The sequence below is a fragment of the Dysidea avara genome, chromosome 11, assembly GCF_963678975.1.
Source record: "Dysidea avara chromosome 11, odDysAvar1.4, whole genome shotgun sequence".
In the NCBI taxonomy this organism is placed as follows: Eukaryota; Metazoa; Porifera; class Demospongiae; order Dictyoceratida; family Dysideidae; genus Dysidea; species Dysidea avara.
The window spans coordinates 26,181,660-26,203,476 of record NC_089282.1 but is presented as its reverse complement, the minus strand read 5'-3'; the positions used below and the strand labels follow the sequence as shown (position 1 = coordinate 26,203,476).

The window sequence follows — 21,817 nt, the reverse complement described above, 5'->3', positions numbered from 1 at the left end:
TGTAAACCAGCCTAATTTAATGGTATGTTACATGCCCACGCTTGCTATTGTTTCTTTGTTGATTTTGTACCTTAGCTTACAGTAGTCAACCTTATGTCTCTAGATATTTACAGTAGACCCTCAGTTATCCGAAATGGCTGTTCTATTAGGGTATTTTGAATACAAGTATATGTTCTATTAGAGTATTTCAACATAGCTCTGTATGTAAATGTATGGGCTTCAGTTATTCACTTATCTGAACACTTTTACCATTGCCTAAGACACATTGGGGTTCAGATAACTGATCGTGAGGGTCCACTGTATACAATTTTTTCTGTATTTTGACTAAAGTGTTAATTATTTGAATCCACTAAAAGTTAGTAGTAACATTGTTGTCTGGAATATCAGGCATGATAGAGCAAAACAATATATGTAAATGTGGTGGGCTGGCTGTTGTCATGGGGAGTGGAGGATATATACTATGAAATACTTTACACATTACGTAAACCATTATTATAAAATTCATAATTTTGATTTAAATCATGATAAAACTTGTGTGCTCCTTGGCCCCTTCATAAGCACCTGATAGACCCAGGGAACTAAGTAGTACCCTCAGGAATTTGGGATTACAAACTTCAAAATTTTGTTACTGCACCTTGCATAGCTAACTCTGTAGGAGCAGCAGTGTCCCCCCCTCCCCATTCCTACAAATGTACTTCACAACATACACTGTAACACACACCATGACATACTGTACACACCATGACACGTACACTATTATTGACTGTAGTCATCACAAATCAACTGTTGTAATATATTACACAATTTATTATGATTAAAAATTGCTGGAGAAAAGTTGTTGATAATTTACTGACTTGTTCATCTGGTCATTTCCTCCAGTACTGTAGGAGAAAACACAACACAATACAACATGGTCAACCACAATAATTGTACTAACACTACATCACACACATTCACGTGCACGCACACGCACACACCTGTGCCCATCTGTGTATCTGTTCCACCATTTGGGGGAACAAAGCTGATATACTCTCCTCCATCAGTTGCTGAAGGTTCTGTACTGCTTGCTCCTCAGACAGGTTGAGACAAAACCTGTCACGAACCTTCTGAATTGTTTTATCAGGCTCGAGGGCAATATCAGGCACATTAGCATCTAACATCAAAGAGAATAGGTTTAGTATGAGGTTCGCTGATCTGTGGGATCATGTGAGCAGTCATGTGAGCAGTGACGACATCATACCTCCTTAGGATAAGGAAAGCATTATAACAATATTCCCTGAACTTGGTGTATTCCTGACTGGCTGTGCCTCCCATTGCTTCAACCTGTATAATAGGTACACTAGTTTACCTGCTCTTATATAAGATCACCTGTCTAAACCAACCAACTCAAAACCCTCCAATATGTCATTTTTGTACAAAGTGACTTGCCATCTACTTAACAACGTTGAGATTACCTGAGCATGTCATGTGCAAAAATCAACCTGTCTAATGTAACCACCTGCTTAATAAGATCAAGAGATTAAATAGAGAAGTGTAGCAGCAGCATTTACCATGAGATACAAGTAAGAATTACATAAGTTTGATTAGCGATCATGGCTCCACTACGTATAGGCAACCTCCCTTGTTTCACTATTTTTTTATTTCTATTATCTTATTGTTTCTTTGATTGTGTTCCCCTCCCAACCATCAATCACTAAAAAGTGAAGTGCCCTTTATGTTTGCATTATAAAAGAAACAGTACAGTGGAACCTCAATTATCTGAACTAATTGGGAGAAAGGGTGTTCATATAATCGAACAGTACGTAAAATCGAACATCCATACATTTACATACAGAGCTTGCTCAACTACTCTAATAAAGCATACACTTGTTGACAAAATACTCTAATTGAGTAGTCGATTTGGTGTTCAGATAATCAAGTGTTTGGTTGTTCGGATAATCAAGGTTCCACTGTGCAAGAACAAGGAGTGCCTCTGCAATTACAGGGAAAACCATTTCATGCTACTGCAAAATGACACTTTGTAACAGGGTTCCACCGATACAGAAAAATACCTACTGATCCAATACCGATACTTAGCTGTAAATTTTCACCAATGCAGATACCATAATTGCCATACAATTTACACATCTCTCAAGTTAGCTATGTATGACTGTTCTATTAGAATATGTACAGTGACTGTTCTATTAGAATATGTGCAGTGACTGTTCTATTAGAGTATTTTGATCCTTTTCATGCTCAATGTTTAACAAAGCAATCCCTGCACCTTTTATGCTAGAATAATGCTCAACACTATTTCCGGCCTGTTATACCTCACGTTTTGCTAGCATAACATATATGATGATAGTTCTGATTATGATGATTGGCACAAGTTGTTATTAATCGGTATCGGAATACCTAAAATACCATACTGATTGATACCAAAAGTTCAATACTGGCTCCGATACGATACCAATCCAATTATCGGCGGAACACTATTTGTACTGTCAACAAAAAGAGAAGTACACACAACAAGGACAAAGGTAAGTCCATGATGTGTGCATTGTACATACTGTGGTTCACCAAAAGGCGTTTTTAAGGCTAAAGCAATGCCTAATTGACAGAATCAAACTTGCAGCCTTAGCTGTTATTGTTTGAAGGTATCAGTCAGTCAGTCAGTCAGAAAATTCTAAAAATTCAATATTTTGTAAACAAGCTGTTGGAAGCATTTCAGGTCATGCACTTTCGGCCTAGCCAATACCCTGTCACACAACGCACAATATTGCACATGTTTGCACTTTTTCATATTTACCAGAAACCAGCCTCACAATACCTTCATAGTGCCATGGGTGGGATTTGTTTAACTACTACATTATTAAAGTTCCAATATTTTTTGGTGTCAACAGTACTTTAGTGAAACAATCTAAACGGAGAAAATTTTATTCATTTTACAAATCACTTCCGTATTTTGGCTGCTTGAACCTTCTTCACAAATATATTAATCGCTCACACAAACTCTGCTATACAGTTACACAAACTGGTACCATTTCTTTGCTGAGCTTCATCGGTGGAGGGAACGGCTTCGGATCTCTCCCCAAGATATAGCCAAAGTCAATATGGAACAAGTTACCATTCGGAGTGAGCAGGAGATTATCAAAGTGTCTGTCACCGACACTGAGTAGGTAGGTGATAACACAATAACCAGCTGGAGGATCAGGTAATCCAGACTACTCTAATAAGAGTACACCAACTCACCACAGCTCTTTAAATAATTTTCCATCACATCTGGTCTGATGCCATATGGAGCATCTTTAGCTGGAGCACACTGTCTCAAGTATGTCTAGTGGTTGGAGCAATATGTTAATACGTGGCCAATTTATATAGTACAACCTGTGTAATACGGACACCTTAGAACCATCCTATAGTGTCAGGTCAGTTTATGTACTAATGGATATGGGACCTCAACTAAGTGTCTGGATTATGTAGGTGTCCTCAAGTGTACACATTAACAGGTTCCTACATTAGACTCACCTGAATGTTACGATACTTAGACAAGACATGAAATACTGTTGTAGACTCAATGCACTCATGAAGACCTGGAAAAACAAGAAATTAGAACAACTCTACTGTATCAGCTGTAACATCACATTAGGCCAATGAAACTTGATTAGCAGTTTCGCATCATCGCCCACATACTTTTGATATACCCACATGGAATTTCAGTATTAGTATTTCAAATTGAAATAGTCTAATAGAGCAGTCACTTTTACTCTAATAGAGCAATCAGCTATACTCTAATGGAAAAATCACTTGTTTAGGTGTCACAGAAATAGCTGAATATTCTTAAATGGATAGTAACGTACTTTAGCTATTTAATGCAAGAGAATAATCAGTGTAGATCTCACTGTTTTTTGGCAGAAATCTTCATGTTTTGGATGTGTGTTGTGCTTTTGGAAAATAATGAATAATAACCGCCCGCCCGCATAAATTTTCAAAAATCTGAGCGAGAAACTGGTAATCAAGTTTCATTGGCCTTATGACAAGTTGCCATAGCTGCGGCTCGTATAATAGTCACCCCCAAATATTAGCCACTCCACAGCCTAGAATTATTATCATAAGAGCTGCAGCTTGCATCTGAATATACTGATGCAAGTGTTGATAAGACATGTGTGAAGTAGAAACCAGACAAAGGAATTGTTGTAAGCCAGCAGAAAGCATTCTTGAAGAATGAATATACCATAGTAGCCTAAATATTTTGAGGGGTAAACATTTTGAGGTTGAGCAATGTTGCTAAAAATAAAATTTTCGCGGATTTGCATTAGACTATTTGGAAGTCTAAAATATTTCAAGGCTAAAATTTTCACTGATAACCCCCTAAACTGCAAAATCAGTGAAAATTTTTCCCTTGAAATATTTAGTTTATACGGTAATTTTTCTTGGTAGTATTGAATTGATGAATAAACAAGATTAGACATTCCGGATAAATGCTGTGGGTTACTACCATACAAGCTCATACGTAGTAGCGGCCCTCAGATAGTAGCCATTAACCATATGGATTTCCTTGATAAAAATTATAGTAGTTGCTGCTGTTAATACGGTAATAATTGGAAAATACAACTTTTATACAGGTAGGAACAAAATAGGGTTTTCCAACGTTGCACTGTGGCTGAACAGTGCTAGGATTATCTTGAGGTATTGGGCACCTCAATACAGTAATGATGATGATGATGACAATCCCTTCTACCCTTGGTAATCCCCTGTACATAGCATAGTAGCAGTTGTGTAGTTGTAGCATATAAGCACACAAAAAAATTGTAATTTTCAACTAGAGTAGGGACCATAGCACATCAATAAAAAGTACTGAAACAAGTTGGAGTAGTCCATGATATTAAATCACAGTAAAACAATAAGAAGTGTTATAGAACTTTGCGTGGGCGAGATCAAAGGAAAAAGTGTACTTTAAATTTCATAAAGTACACTCGGCCGGCCAACTGCTTCATCGACCACAAACAGTGCTTTATTGCACCGCAAAGAGTGCTTTATTCGTTCAATAAAGCACTCTTTGCGGTGCAATAAAGCACTCTTTGTGGGCAATAAAGCACAGTTGCCCACGTGCCTTAGTGTAGGCTAATAGCCTACGGGGCTCGCGCCAGTACAACTAATCACCCAAGCCGATGAAGGCTGATAGCCTCGCCGCGCTGAGTAATCAATCACCCCAGCCAATATGAGTTTCACCACTGGATTGGTTTTATAGACATACCTAAATGCTTCGATGATGGGTGGGAGAAGGTAACGTTGCTGTTACGTTTGTTAATGTAAACGGACAAGTCCTGGAGATATCACGGAAATACTTCACCATGTGACTCACAATAGAATCGATTGTGGGTTGCGAGCAAAACCTGCCAAAAGATGCGATGAACGTCTACTATGCCAAACTATGGTGAAATACGGGTGAGTTACTTTGTTAAACTAGTTTGTGTGCGTTCAGGCTGCTAATAGTTCGTGCAACGCTTGTTAATTACGAGTCATAGTGTATGGTGAAGCTATACGACTAGAAAGTTCCATAAATCATTTAAAGCATAGCCTTGCTCGTGCTATATGAAAAATAAAGTACTCGGCGCTTGGCCTCGATGCTAATAAAGCACTTTATTTTTCATATAGCACTCGCGGCTATGCTTTAACATATACTTATATCCCTACTGTGCTCAAGATACCATAATGGAAATGTACAGTAGGGATATAACACTTCTTATTGTTTTACTGTGATTTAATATCGTGCACTACTCCAGCTTTTTCAGTACTTTTTATCGACGTGCTATGACTTAAAAACCTTGCACAACACACATTATACCCACTACCATTACTCACCAAAAGTGCTTGAACATGCCAACACCTTAAATGGGATCAACTTGAGGTCAAGATTTTCTCGTCGTAATAACCGATCCATCAACAAGATCAACTGTAGGATCAACTGGTCTTGACGAGGGTCATCCCCACTCTTCAGGATCACCTGATGAGCCAACACAATTGTATACACATACAACCTGTAGATATAGTACTCCTAACAGGGATAGGAAACAGTGTCACATGTCCTGTACAACTGTAATCACAGGAAGGAGTGTTTTCCGTGTTACTGCTTTGAGGGAGCATGGAAAAGATGTAGACTATTACTGTGTGTACAGTATGACAGTTCTGTAAGGTTGAGTAATATTGGTAGAAACCAATAAGGGACCACCAAAAATGCCCAATAAGTGGTAAAAAACACCAGGAATAATCCCAGCAATTTTCCATTAAAATTTTACTTGCAGTATATTATAAATTCCTCTTGGAGACACCTCCCAAACACTGCTAGAGATGGGATGATACAGGAATTGAGCGTATTGATACATTGCCCAAAAAAACAACAAGATACAATGATACTACAAAGCAGTGCATACATATATTTTAAAAGACAGATAAAATATCTTCTCTAACTCTGTGGCAATATACTAACTGAATAATTTGGTTGTAAATTGACATTTACAATTGAATATCTGACAACTCCACGCCCAACACAGTTACTGTATATTGTAATGTTCAAGTTGATATAATGTGATACACGATGTATCGATGTATTAAAATTTGTATCGATATCTGTATCACTCTCTTATGTATTGATATATCATCCCATCTCTACTGCTAGCATAAAACTGGAATAAAGCATCAACCCCCTGACTGCTTTGCTGCAGTACCTCAATGTGTTAAGATATGTACACCCTCTACTTCTATGCTTGCTAGTAACGGCCTTTACAATTGTACAAGAAGACAGGTGTAATTTGTTGTATTTCAGGAATAACTCTGGGTGGGAATAATAAGTGAAAAACAAAAACAACAGAATTGTTAAGAGAATAATAGGGAGCCTTAAAAGTATATTCCACAGGTCCCTAAAAGCCAACCCCTACAGAGTTACATTACATTGTGTTGTTTTGGTTTCATTTCTACCTTGAGGCACATTTCTTTTCTTGTACTGTAGCCTACACATGTTATGGTATCAATGAAATATGGTGATTTAGAACCTTTTTGGTTGTTAGAACAATACATATACAAGACACACCCTAGTATATGCATGTTTAGTTACACCTTTGCTGCCTGCTCAAGCAGCTCAACAAAGCTATTTTAGTCACAGGTTTTAGCAAGGCCACAAAATTAGAATACAAAATATGGAAACCACATCAATGTTTACAACATGACTGGCACAATGACATCACCATTCAGAGTTATATCTTTACGGTACACAATAACTAACTAAATTACTGGGTAGAGCCGGTCAACTAATAAGAAATATCAGAAGCAACAAAAAATCTGTGAATATGTGACCTACTAAGCCAAAACTCAACCTGTTAGTATTTTCCTCAAACTTTGTTTTATATAACCTTTTAGTTGTCTAGAAGGATAAACCATTGGGCCGTTAAAAGTTACAGCCTTGCCTGGTAAGCGCTTTCAGAGTTATTGCGATAGACAACAAGAAGAACAAAACAATCAACTTGCACAGTGCTTTATGGAAAAATTACAGGCACTTGTTCAATCGATCATACTGTAAGTCTCGAGTGCAACAGGATACAGAGTTGGGACTTGTGTTTGACTCCAACAAACTATGCTTACCAGTTTATTCCGGTATAGCAAACAATATTCTAGGGGTAAAATTTACAAATACTCAAGTTCTGTTTTCCTCTTCAAAGAGTGCAATGTCGTTAGGAGAAAAATATCAGTAGACTCAATACTCCACAGAAAAGCTCTTCTAGTCTCTATTTCCCCCATACACACACACGCAAGCACGCACACAACACACACATTACACTTACAGCAAAGTCAGTCTCCTCAGTGGTACGAAATGATACTCTCAATGGCATTAGAGCACTCTTATAGATGTGAGCCTTCTCTAATTATCAGTAGAAATGCATTTTAAACATACAGTCAACACTAGTTACTATGGTAACCTTGTGATATGCCAACCACCTTCTTAGACATGTCAAGAGGTAATCTGATTGGCTGGGTGAACTTCTTGTACTCATCCTTCGTAGCTAACAAATGGTTCAAATGTTCTATCTGTAAACAAAAACCCACAATCACATTTGACCAAGTATAACACTGGTCTCACATGACCACACCACACCTCCTCCTTGTTGTCTCAACACTGACCAATGCAAGGAGGAGTGATCTGGTCATGTGAGACTGGTGTGTCAGCAGGGGAGGTAGGACATCTGACAGGCACCACTTTAGCATACATAGTAGTGGCAATACAAACACTGGGGCTCACAGCTCAGTAGATGTAGCACGCAGTTCAGTTGAAATGAGCATTACAGTGAAACCCCTATATATAATCCAATACTCACTGGTGCCCAAAAGGTGTTTCATTAGTGAGGATGGGATTATCATGCTGATATCTTATTGGTGCAGTAAACAGTGTCAGATTACAGAGGTGTTAGATCAAAGAAGGTTTGCTGTGTTTTGCACTTAACCCATTCTGGTGAGACCTACCCTCTTGGATCGATCTTCCTTCAGTTGGGACACTGTGTTGACTAATTGCTGTAGTAGGATTATGAGGTTGCCTTGGTGACGAAGCATCTGGTATCTCTTACGCCACTTGGGACGATCACTCTGTAACACAACAATAACCACAGCAAGTCCAACCATTTTCCCCGCCATTTTTAAATCTTACATGACACAAGTCAGACAGGAAAGTCCTCCTAATCAGAGTAAAACGTTCCTTCATTGTTGGGTTTTTGTCCTCGTGACATTCCACTGACAGGTACCTGTAGTGTGGTCACATGATACTGTTGTTACCATGACTACACTCACCAGTAGAAGTAGCTAGCTAGTTTGGTACTACGGCAAGCTCTGGCTGTGAGGAACTTGGCTAGTGTGGAGTACTGAGTGGAAAAATTGATACAATACAGATGTACAAAAGTGGATCTAGCAGCATACACACAGATGGATGAACAGGACTGCATGTACTGTACACACAAACAGACAGACAAAAATTATGTAACATATACACAGACAAACAAGAAGTATAAACATACACACAGACAGACAGACATAGAAATACAGATATTGAATTATCAGTAACAGCCAATATTAGCTAATTTTACAAGTATCGGTATCGGCTACGAAGCGGAAATAATTCACCGATTAACCGAAACCCACAATCAATCGTTAATGATGGCAATGAACAGGTGAAAGTAAAGAAGGTGGTGGATGTAGCAGTAAGTGGTTTGCTGGAACTTTTTTGGCTTGTTTGTTTGCACAAGTATGGTTGCAAGGCTATAGTAGGCTGTGTATATTTATCGGCTGCCCACACGATTAGTTAATCCGTCATCACAAAGGGTCTGGAGTCCCACTAAAAACACTGTTTAATAAGCTGGCTTAGATGTTTTATAACTACTTGGCTTCCATTCCCATGAAAGGAGTTAGTGCCAAAACTGTAGAAAACATTGTAAAAGTCGGCCACCCAAGCAATTATTTACATTGATTACATTATCATTACAAATGCAGTTTATACACATAAACTTTAGGTGATTTTCTGCTCCTCCTCCACTGTTCTTAAGAATTGAAGAATATCGGTAAATATCGGCATATCGGTTACAGGAGTAGGCAAATAAATGGTATTGGTAAAAGTGAAAAAATGCACATCGGTGCAACACTAACACATACAGACAGAGTCATGGACATACATGTACATAGACACTTGCTGTACATACATACATACATACAAATACGTAGACACACACCTCAGCATCATCCAGTGATGTTGCCATCGTACTACTAGCAGAAGTATCCAATGACATCACAGATGCCTCGATGCTCATCTGAGTATAATAATTACCAACGGCGGAGTTCACTAGTAAAGCTTCATCCTCGTCACTGCTACTATTAGCATCCTGTTCCACCAACCGATCATCAACCACTTCATCATCTCCCTCCTCCCTGGCTGCCTCTGCTAGCTGCTGCTCTATCAATGTCTTCCTTGAGGCTACACATGTGTAACAGCAGTGTGCAGAACACCAGATAATTACATAAGTAGTTTAGTTATAAAGCAGTTGATTATAGTTGGATTTGTACTCTACAGTTAATTGTATAATGTGGAAGAGGTGGCCTATCATGACAATCTCCTCTAAGTATACAACAGATCATAAGGTGCTGATCATGGATGGAAGTAATGATCTGAATGTATTTAATAAGACACAGTGTGACTACAAGTATAAGTACACGAAAAAATTTGGAATTTTCAACTAGAGTAGGGACCATAGCACATCAATAAAAAGTACTGAAACAAGTTGGAATAGTCCATGATATTAAATCACAGTAAAACAATAAGAAGTGTTATATCTCTACTGTGCTCAAGATACCATAACGGAAATGCACAGTAGGGATATAACACTTCTTATTGTCTTACTGTGATTTAATATCATGGACTACTCCAACTTGTTTCAGTATTTTTTATTGATGTGCTATGGTCCCTACTCTAGTTGAAAATTCCAAATTTTTTCGTGTACTTGTTTGTAAACTTTTTTTGTAAATAATTTTATTATGACTGGTGAACCCACGCATACCGCATCTGAAATGGGGCTGCGCATCCCCAGCTATATCAATTATCGTCTGAAAAGTGAAGTATCCATTACGCTTGGTTGTCAGTTATGTTATACAGTATTTTGAATCAAGAACTTTTCTGGAAGCACCTCTACAATCTACACATACCAAAAGAAATGGTGCCGTGCCCTAATTATCGTCTGAAAAGTGAAGTATCCATTACGCTTCGCTGTCGGCTATGTTCAAGCCGTTACACAGCAATACGAATCAAGAACTGTTTGAAAAGCACTTCTGCAATTAAAATAGCCACTATGAAAAATATGGACAATTTCCGTTTTGAAGGGGAGCCATCATGTGCTTGCGCCAAATCGACACCTTTTCCTGTCAGCAAAAATGAATGGGACACAAAGGAGGACACTGGTAAGTCCATGAAGAATGTATTGTATGTACTGCGGTATGCCAAAAGGCACCTGTTGGGCTGAAGCGACGTCAAACAGTGAAAAAATCAAGCCCGTAGCCTTAGCCGTTATCGAGTTACGCTTGTCTGAAGGCATCAGTCAATCCGTCAGTCGGTTACTCACTTACTTACTTACTCAGTCAGTCAGTAGAAAATTCCGTCAAATAAAAAAATTTTTAAATTCCGTAGCAACTTGTTGAAAGCATTTCAGGTCGATCTGAAAGCTTGTTTGGGCTTAGTTTTACCTAACCAATACTGCCTCATTGTCGTCAGGGAAAATTGAGGCTGTTTTTTATTTCATGAGCCACGCCTACTCCTTTGTCTATACAGTTACTATCGTACTGTATGATAAGATGTTTTGCTACGTATATCAGAGGTGGCCTATCATGACAAGCTCCTCTAAGTATACAACAGATCATAAGGCGCTGATCATGGTGGAAGTAATGCAGATCTGAATGTATTTAATAAGATACAGTGTGACTACATGTATAAGATGTTTTGCTACGTATATCAGAGGTGACACCTCAAATGGAATATCAGTCCCTTTTCTTTCAGCACACCAGCTAGTCCCTTTTTGGAAGTGTGAGTTTTATGACTGAAGTAGACACTTTACAGCATCATTTAAAAGGCTATTACCTGACAACTGTGCCAGAGACAGATTATACATTTAGTTGAGTGACCACCGCCATCGGGGAGGGGCTTAGATTACGTCTGGAGTTGTGGCAATCAGCATCACTAGGAGTACTGGGTACCAGGTTTGGCTCCACATTGTGCAAGTGGTTGAATTAAGACTCTACTGATAAGGCACCATGATGGTTGGCAAACCTCTTCAGTCCTGCTGAAGAAGCCTGTATCACTAATGCTGGATTGTTGAGCATAATTGGCTATCCAAAGTTTGCTTTTGATAGTGTTGATATGATTAGTGCTGCACGAAAATCTGTGAATGAAAAGCCCTACATTTACCTTGCTTAGAAATGGTGAAAGAAGGCATACATGGTGACAGTGAAGCCAAGGAAAATAATTATCACCTTATGGCTGGATCACTTAAACAGGAGAAAAAATGACTTGCATGTTTGCACAGTGGTTCACTCATGCATATATACATGTAATAAGGAGCAAAAGGAACATTCAAATATATTCAAAGTGCCTGTACTATGCAGCCCTACACTGTACGTACCTTGCTCAAAGTTCTCTTCCACAAAGAAGCCAGAATGGAAGTCTTCCTGAGTTGACAATTGTGGGCCAATTTCTTCTTCAATATCATAACGTAACGCTTGTACCAATTGCAATAAATACAGTAGTAATTCCTGAAAATATTCATGGAATTCTTAATTACAAATATGGTTACAGTACATTACCTCATTATCAGCTTGTTGTAGTTGACAGATGGCATATTTCTTGACCATGGGGTGGGTGACCCGAGGGGTTAGTAGTTCTAGTGCTCCTTGTGAATCCATTGGTTGCCATTTCTCCATCAGGGACAAGGCCTAAGGGGGAACAAAACAATGTTACTATGGATACTAGCTATACACACTAAGGAATAGTGCATTAATGGGATCTGTATTGGAAACTGGGTGAAACAACAACACACACACACTGTATGCACACACTACACTCACTTCATCCACTTCTTGGCTGGAGCCCCAGTCCACGCATTGCAGGAACTTGGGTAGTGCCTGCACACTCTACATAACACACCAGCCCCACCCTCTCCCCACCCACTCACTTTATTATCCTTAGTAAGGTAATACCTAAAGCTCCAGATCAGTGTCTTCTCATCATGTGTGAGAACTTGTGTGGGTGGGTAACTGATTATGTCCTGTACAGGTGAGACACAGTGACATGTGTACTACTACTACTACTCATATTCAACTATGATATACGTACTATTAATGTATTGGTGTTTTTTGATTGTGGAATCACAGAAATATGATCAATACATTTAAAACCTACCTAACAGACTATAACCTAATTGTCAGTATGTAGCCTTCTCACATGATTACAGCGAGATAGCATTTATGATAACTCTTTCTGGCAAGAAGTCAACAATGTTAAAATATAATGAAGAGGAAGCAACTCCTTTGGTACATGTCTAGACTGGTATGGTAGTTCACCACCAGCTGGTCTAAGACTTTCTTTACCCACAATCAGTAGAGCATTTGACTGATACAGTAATTTTACTCACTGTATTCACAGGCCTTATCATTGGGATAACATTATGATGGAGATGGTCTAGTTTAAAAGTGTCACTGGCTTGTAGCTTTCTAGATGATGGTACTACTAGCAATGCACTGTTGCTGACCATCCAGTTAACTGATATTCAACTCACATACAATGACCAACACTAACAACGATTCAATGTTCACAATTAGTAAAATTAGAACAAACTTTGCGTTATTTGTTTCCTCAAATTTTTGTCCCAGTGTCATAATACATGCAATATTACCAGCATCAGCTGCTAATCACCAATACCACTGTATTGCAATACAATACATATACAACTGTTACATACAAGTACACTGTTACAGGTGTATGGTACATCACAATATACTCTAACAGAAGACACATGTGCTCACAGTGAGATTCTTCTTGGTTGATGCATTAGGGATCAGCTCTTGTGCCAGTAGGCCGTGCCTGAGACTGTGTGTCAGTTTGTGATGTTTGGCTTCAACTAAATTATCCTGCAACAGCAAAGAGGAACAGAGTACAGCTTGTGAATCATCAGCAAATACTAACAGATCTTTTCGTTTAGGTGACTGTTCTATTAGAGTATTTTGATCATGCTGTTATAATACGTAACTTGATAGTTTCGTAGTTAACCCCATCTACAGACCCAATTTTCAACTTATCAAACAGTATGGCAGTAGGACTCCCCAAAGTGATGCATACCACTGAAAATATCATGTCTAAAAGCTATCATAGAAATACCATACATAAATCACCTTTATGGAATAGTCTTAAGAACTCCATCAAATACAGCATTAAAAACAACAAAACACAAGCTACGCCAGATATAGAAATCATCAAAACTCTACCTAACTGCTGCCTGACCACAGTCACAAGGCTAGAGGCAGCACACGGCCACTATTTTACATCACAACACCTTAAACAATCAGAACAAGCCACCACAGACCACACTTCTAATAATCAGTACTGATGTCATGTCCCTAGCTCTGTAGAAAACAAGGTATTGTACCATGCCCCATAGCTCAACCTACTGAGTAATGATCAAGATACTCTAATACAGCAGTCACAACCACATGTGCATTTTATAGCTATGCTCTAAAAAGGCTAATAACGCCAAGTAGGGATTTTCCCTCATAGCTACCATCATCTCTTGTTTCACCACATTTTATCGCTGGTACCATACTTAATTTTTAATTACACTTGTTTATATAAGTGGTTTACTCTGGCATAGGCATGACAAAAACATTGCAGTTGCAAATCATTTGTACTGGATACCAGCACTGAGGTGCTAGTAGTCAGCACAGGTAAATCCTCCTGGGGCAGGACTAGTAACCCACAGGAGACTGTACCATGTCTCACTGGTGAAGGTGCGGGTACCTGAAGTCCCACCTACTCACATACACGTGCACGCAAATACACACACACACAGTCACACACACACGCACATACACTCACCATATTCCACTCAGGGTCACTGACCATCACTAGCTCTGATGGAGGCTGTTCTTTCACCTCTATGTCACCATCCTATAGTGTGTAGTTGGGCATTAAATGAAGTACATGGGCTCTAGTTATTTACACTACATAACCAGTATATATTCGATACATAACATAACCACCACAAATGAAACATTTTCTAGCTAGCAAATATACGAAAGTTTCGTTCAGACAAAATAACCAGCCCATGATGCACGAAGAAATCCTGCTAAATGGTGAAAATATCTGATACTTGAATGGCATCACAGGACTATTACAATATTGTATAGGCAGGTGGTTTGTAACAAGAGTTATTAAGGGCTCAGGTGATCAATACAGACTACCGTACAGCGTAATAATTTAACGGGGGGGGGGGGGGGGGGGGGATTTTTCCTCGTCAAAGCTCACGTGACTGGTTAATTAGAATACTGAAGTCAGCACATTCGCCAAAATTTTCCTCGTAAATATTTGACAATGAGTGAATTCGTCAAAATCCCCCCCCGTCAAATTATTACGCTGTACGGTATATCGTTGCTACTGGTAACACACCTCTTCGAAATGTACCACAGAGTAGTCAATCTCATCGGCATAAAACCGTGGAAACTCAATCATCAGGTACATGGAGTTTGATGAGGATTTCTCCTTCTACATGACCACATAAATACAAGGCATTTGATAGGCTATTTATTACATCATTATTTGAATACTCACTTCGTTGATTAGCTCAATTTCCCGGAATGCTAGTCGATCTAGCCAGTCAATTTTACTCAGTCGTCCTTTGTTATGTTTTTTAGCTAACTGTAAGAAACCTGAATGCTCTATTAGAGTAGTAGAGGTTGTTACCTTAGTAAGGCGGTTCATTTCAGTGATTGACTTGCCATCTGGTTTACCTGGAGTGATTGTTTTGATGTTACCATCGGCTACCACTCCAGGCCATAACTTTAAGTCATGGATACCACGTCGCACACACCTGCAGTACAACAGTGTGACACATACAGGGGAATGCAGTGACACACATACACTACACACAAACACATGTACATGCACACAAGGGGGCATTGTTACTAGGGCTCAAACAAACGTTGATATTGCATTGATATCTTAATGTCTGGTTGCCTAACAGTTGAATATCAGTTTTCTGACCCAATCATTCGAGATTTAGTGGATAACAACTTCTGGTACATTCATCTATCCCTTGAAATAGTTAACAATGAACCAGCAATAGTTAAGTACAGTGGTATTCATTTCAATACACCTCATATATTTTATATATGTACATATCACTTCTGCACAACATTTTTACACAGCACACATTTAAATTATTTGAATACAGTGGATGAAAACATAGATAAGTGAAGTTCATTGTGACACAGAACTCTATTCAACACTTTTACTCCAATAAATGCTCTAATTCAAAAGTTACTTTTGGTGTTCAAATATCCAAGGATGCATCATATTAAAAATACACCATCCTGTTTTAACACTTACCCATGTTTGCCAAACACACTGACAACAGTTCCGCCCACAGGGATAGCTTTACGAGGTCCATACACGTCGTACACGGTCATTGCCAACTGTAATGACATTATAATATAATGATGTAATAAGGTATAGTGGAATCAATCAAATAAGGATACTTTCAGAGTAATACTCAATAGTGTCCCTATCAAGGTGTCCTGATTTTCTAGATCAGTTATAAGTACTTTTGCTTAACTAAGTGTCTTGATTATAGATATCCACATTAACAGATCCCAAACTGACCATAGCATCTCTTGGTAAATCTTTATACTGGATGGGCAGGGTGACCCACTCGTTCCAACTATATCAAATACAGTTGTCATAGTTACTGGTATAACCAATGAGCACACTTACTTCCATCGAGTAGTGAATGATTTATAAGATGTTTGTACTGGTAAACTGATCGGCTTCCCAGCTGAGAACACTTGACACTTAACATATAAGTCAGAACATCCACTAGAAAACAATATGAAATTCAATCAAATCTCTACTACAACTAGGAGCAAATAAAATGCTGCAACTCAGGATGGAGTTCGATAAGTCAGCTTTTTTTTTACTTAAACACTTCTTTGTGGCACTTACGAGCTCGCACACCAAAGCAATATGTCCTGGAAAATGTTACAGGAGAAACTAGTTTACATTTACATGATACGCAACACTAATACCGCGTAGTTAAAGTATTCACATTGTAGTACACATTCTAAATAAGATTGTTATGTGCAGATTTGTGGATCCTGGATATCTCTTGTCCTCAGCTGATCACACAAAGGTTATCTAGTAATGTTAGTCCAACTGCCTGGCCCAGGAAGGAAGTGCACATTAATAAAGTATACATCTAAAGGTCTTCTTTGCCATCGATTATTGCTCAAAGTCAAATTTTAAGGTTTTTGTGCATCAAGTTTTAATTAGCATTTGACAGCCAGTGAGTTTTAGACATTTAAGAGGCTGGAATATTTATTGTGATTTGAAAGCAAACATGAATGAACACAAGAACCATGTTTGTAACAATATTCCACTAGGCCAAGAAAAGTGTACCAAAGTCACCAGATAACCTTTGCATGATCAAGCATGTGGGCGGAAGGGGACAACCACAAATTAACTTTAAAAGAGTTGCAGCATCTCGTGGTTACAATACAGGTAACCACTCACCTCTGATAAAGACCTGAGAACTTCAACTCTGGATTACTCAGGAGGGCCTTGATACTTTTTTGTTCTCTCTCACCTTCCAACGTCCCACTACAAACACAACACAACATACTAGTCCTGGGCAATACTGAAAATAATGCTATTTGATATATTGACAAGCTTATATTTTATATTCACGATATGATTAAATGTTGACTATAAATAAATTTGTCAAGCAGTGAGACTAGTAACATTACACAACACATTATGGCATCATATTATATCACAGAATGTTAAATGGTGCCAGACAACAGCTGGAATTTGCCCATAATCGAATTGCCTTTCCTTGTAGGTATATAGCAAGTGCAACAAACACAACCACTAGCCAGGCGATATAGGCGATTATATTGTCTGGACAATATTATTGTGGCTCTATAATTACCTTGATATGATATATTGTGTAGTTCAATATCGCGATATTGCCAATATATTGAAATATTTCCCAGCTCTACAACATACTGAACATGTCACAACTAAGTGTTATCCGACTACTATGGACTGTGTGAGAAAGATTCTGGAAAATACAGCTTAGGTAATCAAAAGAAAAAAAAGTTACAACAAATCTAATACAAGTTGAGTTATTAGGCCACTCCAAGAAAATTCCTTGCTTCCCATTTCATTGACCTCAAAAATACATGAGGGTGGTTCATTATTCATTATTCATTATAGATATTTCCACTAATTTTCAAAATTCATAACTAACTTACAGGTAAGAATAAAGTAGAAACATTTGAACTAAGAACCTGAACACTGAAAAGCTAGCTAAATGAGCTTTCTGAATGCTAAACTAGTTACTGCTATGCAATCACAGGATAAATAATGAATAAAATGTTCAATTGACAGCAATAATGGATGACCATGTGGGAAGAGAATCTGCATGCGGGCGGGGAATGGGAAACAATGAATTTTCTAGGAGTGGCCTTAAATTGTATTACTGTTGAAATATCCCAGGCTAGGTAGTAACTTAATCCTCCCCAACATGTTGTTTAAGTATGTGCCATAGGAGCCACAGCAACTGAGACCTGGAACTTCCTATACAATGATTCTTAAATTTAGCCTTAAGTTATTATTTATAATAACAGCCTTAAGTCAGTCAGCAACGCTGTTCTTCCCTGGCCCGAGGAAGACTAGACATTTGACACCAAACGAAAACCTGACCTTCCCATAACAAATATTGTTATTGTGTGTTAAATGGTTGGTATACGACACGATGAGCTTTAATTAGAGCAAAACAGTGCATTATTTAGAATTATAACGTACATTTTAATCTGTAATGGCGTGTCCAACTCGCACGAATGAACGTAGCAAAACTTGTCGGTTGACTCCGACAAAAAGTAAGCCATCGCCTCTTGACGTGGTGCGCATCAATTAATCATCATCACTTCATGACGTCATCTTAGCGGGTTTCAATTTTGTGGCGCCAAAACATGTCGGACGATTTCAGCGACATCGATGGAGGTCACGAACCGTTATTTGCTGATTACGAGGATGAAGACTTGGACGATGTTCCCGCCCTCCCGCCTCCACTAGCAATATTGAACAGCCCATCAGGTGGCGGTACTGCCCTAGACAATGGCGGGGACATGCATGGCGACCTGAGTTTCACGCAACAAACTAACTTGTTCGCAGATGAAGCTGCTGATACGAGTAGGAACGACCAGTCCATGACAGGGCCATCTAACAAGAAGAGAAAGCCAATGTTGATTTATAACGAGGGAAAGTTAGCTGCATGGCCGGGTAGTGTCAATGTATTACACAGTGAATATTGTGTAGAATAACATCACCCAGAGGACTACAGGCGATAATGAATGACTTCGCTAACATCAAGTTTAAGGGGAAGGGTCATGAGGTTGGACTAGGTTGTGTGAATATCTAAATATTTGGTGGTATTTACAGAAATCAGATCTGAAGCTACTGATGATGAATTATGAGGAGTGGGCCAACAGAATGTTTCCCAAACTTGCTTTTGATGATATTGTAGAGCGAACTGAGAAATTAGGAGCCAAGAAGGAAGTTAAGGTGTGTGCAGAGTGTTGCTTGTGGTGTGGCCTGCATATTAGGTGGGGTATGACACATCTAGCAATCATGTACATCCTTCAACTAGCAGCCACAATTCATAACACCATGAGTGATTGTGTTCGCGCAAATCAACGGAACTGGTAACACAAGCAATGTTAGACCATGGTGACACAAAACTACGTAGTGTGATTCTCAAGTCATTGTTCTTCCCAAAACTTTGCCTTTCAAGGAGTCCACATGTACCTTGCGGTACTTATAGACTCCTCACCTACAAAACTCACCAAACCCTCCTTTATCAACTCTCTTCTGGGTTACAAAACGTGTCACCTGGCCAGAGTATTTTTAAGGGCTTCCATTAAAAATGCGAGTTCAATTTTTGGTGAACTTGATCAGTAGTCAACTGTAAGGAGCCCATGATGGGAAATGGTCTGGCCACACAAGCATTGATTGGTCCCTTATATTTGTGACTTCTCTACGCTTTTTATTACTGTTCCTTATAGTCATCCCTACTTGTGTGTTTGGGTGACTGTAGTCTAGATATGCAGTATACAGAACATAATGGTACCATCATATATTATGTGCTTATAGTGTTGTGGTAGTTACAGTTAACATGTTACAATGGGCTGATTTGCCAGTGCAGTAGATCCCCAGTCAGGTTTTCACTGTGATGGCTTTATTTTCATGAGCAGTGACTCACAAGCTCTCGTGCTTACTTGCGTTGGCACCAGTAACTTCACTAGCCACCACATGTCATTGAGACAGTGCATGGTAGCTAAGTGACCCACTGCTGTTGAGCTGCAGAGCAGTATAGCTACAGTGCACTTCTTTGATGCAAGTAAGCACCTCACCAATATCTTTATGTATGGTAGCCATATATGCAACAAATTGATAATGCTTCCCTCACCTCTTTCAATGTGTATCTAATCAATCAACATAAAATTTTGGTGGATTTAATTTTCACAGAAACTATGTTTACAGAATTTGCATAACACTGTTAGTATTTGTGTTGAATTATCGACAGCATTGGACACAGTAAAAATCCCATTAATAGTTTGGGAGAAGATCTGTTCAATAGTCCAATCATTCTACAGTTGTATTCTAATAGTACATATACCAGTGTTGAAATACTGCTTAACGTTTATAATAGCCTAATGTCCACTGTATAACCGTGATGTTTAGTAAGAACTTTCCTGTCTCTCAGTCACTCCTTCATCAGTTCAGAAGTGGCATCACCCCTGTTGGAGAGGAGGTGGTAGATGATGAGGATCATGTGAGCACTGGAGTAGATCATGTGAGCACTGGAGTAGATCATGTGAGCACAGGGGCTAGCACAGGTATGAGCCTCTACAGTGCAATGAAACAATGTGTGTGTATTGTACTTAAATAGTTTATTGGTGGTAGATAAATCATGGTAGGGTCCTTTTGTACAACCTAGTCTTTTGACAAAGATTTTGTGTTCAGTTTCTAATAAAATCTATTTACTAAAGCAACCTATTTCTTCCCCTAAATGATGTATACGTTATACAGTGAAATGTCTGTCCGTCCACAGGTGCTCATCAAACAGAAGAGAACACTGCAGCTAATAGGGACTCTGATCTCCCTGATGACTTGATGCAATTTGTTGATGTTAATGATCAGGGGAATCCCCTACTAGATGATCAGGTAGATGAATGGCCTGAGGACATGATGGATGACCTACCAATGGTGGACATCAATGGAGCAACTAATCCAACCAATCAGAGGCCTAGGACTGTCGGTGACATGAACACAAGCCAAGTCAGTGATACAGGTGTTGATGATTGTATTCCGTCACTTGATGAGGATCAAAGTCATCAAGATAGCTCCCACATTACAAATGCTGATGATCCAGTGCTGGGTGATCAGGGTCATCAAGGTAGTCCTTTGACTCATGACACATGTGATGATCAGGCTCAGAGTCATCATGATGGGACTGCATGTGGTAATCATGCTTCAGACCATCATTTTGATAATCAAGATTCTTTGATTGACTCTGTACGTGTTGATGATCACAATGATGATTCAAATCATGTACATTTAGATCAAGACAAGGTACTGACCCAACCAATGAGTGATATTCAAGGTGATTCTTTGACTCATGATCAAGTTGCACCGAATAGTGAGTCACTTGTATCTCATGACGAGCATGGTCAAGATCAGTGTACTTTGACAGATGGGAGTAAGTCATTGACTCAACAAACAGATAATCAAAAAACCTCTTTGACTCATCATGATCAAGAGTCTGAAGAGCCACTTGCATCTCATGATGAGTTAGATCAAAGTCAACATGACTTGATGCACACTAATAATCAGAATGATTTACTTCATGAGGAGGCAGATCAAAACACTGACCACTTGTTTAATGACATTTCAATTGACGATTTCATTAATGATGATGTATAAGTGGTGTAA

General features: G+C 38.9%; 2 protein-coding genes across 2 annotated transcripts; one reads left to right on the top strand and one right to left on the bottom strand.

Moving 5' to 3' along the window:
• Positions 1 to 690: 690 nt before the first annotated feature.
• On the bottom strand, positions 691 to 18,790 carry LOC136238547 (phosphatidylinositol 3-kinase catalytic subunit type 3-like). Its single transcript, XM_066029097.1, has 27 exons — positions 18,629 to 18,790; positions 17,333 to 17,419; positions 16,538 to 16,639; positions 16,427 to 16,484; positions 16,154 to 16,239; positions 15,509 to 15,635; positions 15,377 to 15,463; positions 15,215 to 15,310; positions 14,645 to 14,716; positions 13,579 to 13,683; positions 12,729 to 12,821; positions 12,622 to 12,678; positions 12,361 to 12,489; positions 12,180 to 12,309; positions 9,747 to 9,988; positions 8,815 to 8,885; positions 8,675 to 8,768; positions 8,494 to 8,613; positions 7,953 to 8,061; positions 7,818 to 7,894; positions 5,845 to 5,986; positions 3,508 to 3,572; positions 3,232 to 3,316; positions 3,021 to 3,181; positions 1,241 to 1,323; positions 978 to 1,194; positions 691 to 881 (listed from the first exon to the last, which is right to left on the bottom strand). The coding sequence occupies exons 1-27, from the start codon at positions 18,709 to 18,711 to the stop codon at positions 867 to 869; spliced, it is 2,793 nt and encodes a 930-aa protein (XP_065885169.1). The 5' UTR covers positions 18,712 to 18,790; the 3' UTR covers positions 691 to 866.
• LOC136238548 (uncharacterized) lies at positions 18,743 to 21,812 on the top strand. The gene is made up of 5 exons (XM_066029098.1): positions 18,743 to 19,088; positions 19,142 to 19,217; positions 19,265 to 19,387; positions 20,589 to 20,721; positions 20,937 to 21,812. The coding sequence occupies exons 1-5, from the start codon at positions 18,796 to 18,798 to the stop codon at positions 21,806 to 21,808; spliced, it is 1,497 nt and encodes a 498-aa protein (XP_065885170.1). The 5' UTR covers positions 18,743 to 18,795; the 3' UTR covers positions 21,809 to 21,812.
• The last annotated feature ends 5 nt before the right edge of the window (positions 21,813 to 21,817 follow it).

Excerpts from the sequence above, each read along its gene's own strand:
- LOC136238547 (XM_066029097.1), bottom strand. The coding sequence starts at position 18,711 with ATGGCTTACTTTTTGTCGGAGTCAACCGACAAGTTTTGCTACGTTCAT. Across the intron at positions 16,640-17,332 it reads TTCTCAGGTCTTTATCAGAG|TGGATGTTCTGACTTATATG; the intron begins GTGAGTGGTTAC and ends ATTGTTTTCTAG. Across the intron at positions 7,895-7,952 it reads GGTGGTTGGCATATCACAAG|AGAAGGCTCACATCTATAAG; the intron begins GTTACCATAGTA and ends ACTGATAATTAG.
- LOC136238548 (XM_066029098.1), top strand. The coding sequence starts at position 18,796 with ATGTCGGACGATTTCAGCGACATCGATGGAGGTCACGAACCGTTATTT. Across the intron at positions 19,218-19,264 it reads TTAAGGGGAAGGGTCATGAG|AAATCAGATCTGAAGCTACT; the intron begins GTTGGACTAGGT and ends TGGTATTTACAG. Across the intron at positions 19,388-20,588 it reads GAGCCAAGAAGGAAGTTAAG|TCACTCCTTCATCAGTTCAG; the intron begins GTGTGTGCAGAG and ends CCTGTCTCTCAG.